Genomic DNA, 2894 nt, shown 5'->3' on the forward strand with positions numbered 1-2894 from the left:
GTCTGAGAGGGTGGGGTGGGAGCGGAGGCAGCGTGACGGCCGACGGCCGGCCCGGAAGGGGGGGAGAGAGTGGGCTGTGCGGGGCTGCCGGCGACAGGTTCGAGCCCGCAATCGCCCCCGCCGCCAACGGCTGCGGCACGGCCAGGTTGGTCCGGCAGCACCAAGCCGGCATCTTTCGCATCCAAGCAGCACCTCGGGTCGCCCCCACGGACCCTAATGGCCCCTGAACCTGAAACCCTGGTGGACCCTGTGTGTGTGCCGCGGTGCATCGGGTCCAGACGGCTGTACAGACCGAAGACTGATGGCTGTACAGCCTGGATGACTGATAAATCACTAACCTGTTGATGATCTTGTCGTCGACGTCCGTAAAATTCCTCACGTACTGCACGTCGTACCGCAGCAGCTGACTCAGCATGCGGTACAGCACATCAAACGCCACATACACACGCGCGTGGCCTGCGTTTTTGCCAGTCACAGTTTGGGGGTTGTGCGTGTGTGTTTGTGTGTGTGTGTATATGTATGTGTGTGTGCGTGCGTGCGTGCGTGCATGCGTGCGTGCGTGTGTGTGTGTGTGTGTGTGTGTGTGTGTGTGTGTGGAAGGGTGTCACGAAGGGAGTGGGGGAGGGTTGCTGTGCGTCTCAGGAGGTGCGCTGGCATTTAGGGAGCGCAAGCCGCCCGGCGTGGCTGGCATGCCCACGACCCAGGCGCCCCATGGCCGCGGCCCCAGCCCCCGAGCTACGGGCGCGCGTCGCCGCCGCCGCCGCCGCGGCTCACCGATGTGTGAGTAGTCATAGACCGTCACGCCGCACACGTACATCTGCAGCTTGTCCCCCATGCCCTCGCGCGGCCGCAGCCCCTGCTTTGTGCGCGCCATCGTATTGTATAGCTGCAGCGCGCCCCGCAACTCCTCCAGCGACGCGCCCGCCGCTGCCACCGCCGCCTCCGCCTGGGCTGGGGCGGCGCCCGCGCGCGGCCTGCGGCGCGGGGCGGCGGCGGCGCTGCTGCAGGCCGCCGCGGCTGGCGGCAGGCTGCAGCGGGGCAGGGGCCAGCGTGCCGCCGGCATGCTGCCGCTGCTGCTAGTGCTGCTGCTGCTCAAGGCGCGGCACAGGCCCGCCGGCTCTGACGCAACGCACCGCGCCTGCCGGCGTAACAACACAGGTGGCACAGAGGTGACCGCTGGTCGCGCAGCGACCGCCAGGGGCACACGGCCCTGAATCAGCCGCATGGCAATCCCCCGCAGCGACGTCGTCGTGGGTCGGTGTTGCTCGGGCAAGGCTGACGTATGCGGTCGGGGTGCAGCGGAGCAGAAATGGCGCGCGGCGGAGGCGGCCGGTACGGTTACGAGCGGCTGCGCATCTCCAAGGCACGCGAACGATTGGCACAATTCACATTCGCCACATATAATGCGTGTGCTAATTGCCGTCTGCATTCATCACTGCTCCCATGCTGCCTCTGGTCCTCTGGTGATGGTGTGCGTGGCTCCCTAGACACGTCCCGGGAGTCGCACACCTGCTAAAGAAGAGCTGAAACGCAATTTAAGTTGATTGAAAGGCCAATGAGCACCGCTGCTGGCCCCAATCGTCCGCGAGTGCCGGTGACTGACTCGATCTGTCGATCAGGTAAGTTTATTACTGCACGAAGTGATCAATTGAATGATGCACGAATGGAAAAGCCACTCTCAAGAACGGCATGCTGCGTTCTCAGCAGCAATTGCCACAACTGAGGCCCGCGTGCACCGTGCAGCGGCCCGCGTCACCGCCCGCCGCTCGCGAAGCGGCTGGAGAGCCCCGCGCCGTCCTTGAGCATGGCGGCGGTGCTCTTGGGAGTCGCTTTGATCTCCAGGTCCTTGTCACGGTCAAACTGGGGCGGCGAGACGAGGGAAGATGAGGGAAGTGAATGCAGGGTGATGTCAACCAGCAGGGTGATGGAGCGGCCATTGGTTGTGGCGATTTTTTGAGGCGTGTGCGCCGTCCCCGGCGCCAGGCCGCCCCTGCGGACCGGCCCGGCAATCAGCCGCAACAGGAGAGGTTGCCCCGTGCCAACCGCCGGGTTGGCGCGGCAGCCGCCGCCGCGCCTGCGGCGCCTGCTGACGCTTCCCACGCAAGCCACGGCCGCGGCCGCACCCCCCCCCCCTCGCCCTTTGCCGCCCGCTAGCACCCACCGGTCTCCAGGGGTGCTTGCCAACCCAATCCTCCTCCGCAGGCCCTGCGGGCGGGAAGGGGGAGGTAACGGCGGCGAAGCCGTAAGAGCGGGCGGCGGGCGCCCGCATGCCCGCCTGTTGGGCGACCAAGCGCGTTCCGGCCCGGCGGAAACCAAAAAGCCGCCGACCCGAGCTTCAGCGAGCCGCAGTCGCGAGATCCACTCAACCGAGCAGATCCTGGGTCTCGTCGGCGCCCCCGCCCCTCTGCCTGCCACTCACCCGCCGCCGGCCGTTTCTCCCCTTTCTCCTTTTCCTTCTTCCCCTTGTCCCCCTTCTCGCCACTTTTCTCCTTCTTTTTGGCCTTCCCGCCTTTCTGGGCCGCCGCCGCCGCCGCCTGCCGCTCCTTGTGTTGCTCCAGGAGGCTCTTCGGCCGGTTCCTCTCGTTATACTCCCGCACCGCCTCCGCCACCCCCGGCGCCGGCGCCGCCTCGCCGCCGGTGAGGCGCCCGGCCGGGCCGGCGGCCGCGATCGCGAGCGGCGCGTTTGCGGACGCGGGCAGCAGGCCGGCGGCGCGGAGGGCGGCTTGCTCTGGGGTGTCGGTCCAGGCCGAGGTGTCGCCGCGCTTCTTGATGCCAAACCTAGAGTGACCGGCGGGGCGAAACAAGTGTGGGGAGGGGGATGGGTGGGCCGCTCAGCAACGTCCCAAGGCGGGCGCAGGGGTGGGGCAATCAACGCACGGCGCGCGGGCCCCGGC

At 67.7% G+C, this 2894-nt stretch overlaps 2 protein-coding genes across 2 annotated transcripts in view; both read right to left on the bottom strand.

Annotated features, from left to right (window-relative positions):
* The window catches only part of MNEG_10928 (cysteinyl-tRNA synthetase), a gene marked incomplete at both ends in the record, with an annotated part of 6944 nt that extends 5719 nt beyond the window's left edge, over positions 1-1225 (bottom strand). Inside the window, 2 exons of the mRNA XM_014040599.1 lie at positions 339-456; positions 775-1225. Coding sequence (XP_013896053.1) covers positions 339-456; positions 775-1225 — 569 coding nt within the window. The remainder of the gene's footprint in view (positions 1-338; positions 457-774) is intronic.
* A 527-nt stretch (positions 1226-1752) lies between these two features.
* Positions 1753-2894, bottom strand: part of MNEG_10929 (hypothetical protein) — a gene marked incomplete at both ends in the record, with an annotated part of 2567 nt that continues 1425 nt past the window's right edge. The window contains 3 exons of the mRNA XM_014040600.1: positions 1753-1860; positions 2162-2205; positions 2420-2778. Coding sequence (XP_013896054.1) covers positions 1753-1860; positions 2162-2205; positions 2420-2778 — 511 coding nt within the window. The remainder of the gene's footprint in view (positions 1861-2161; positions 2206-2419; positions 2779-2894) is intronic.

The sequence above is a fragment of the Monoraphidium neglectum genome (genome assembly GCF_000611645.1).
Source record: "Monoraphidium neglectum strain SAG 48.87 unplaced genomic scaffold scaffold02518, whole genome shotgun sequence".
Lineage (NCBI taxonomy): Eukaryota > Viridiplantae > Chlorophyta > Chlorophyceae > Sphaeropleales > Selenastraceae > Monoraphidium > Monoraphidium neglectum.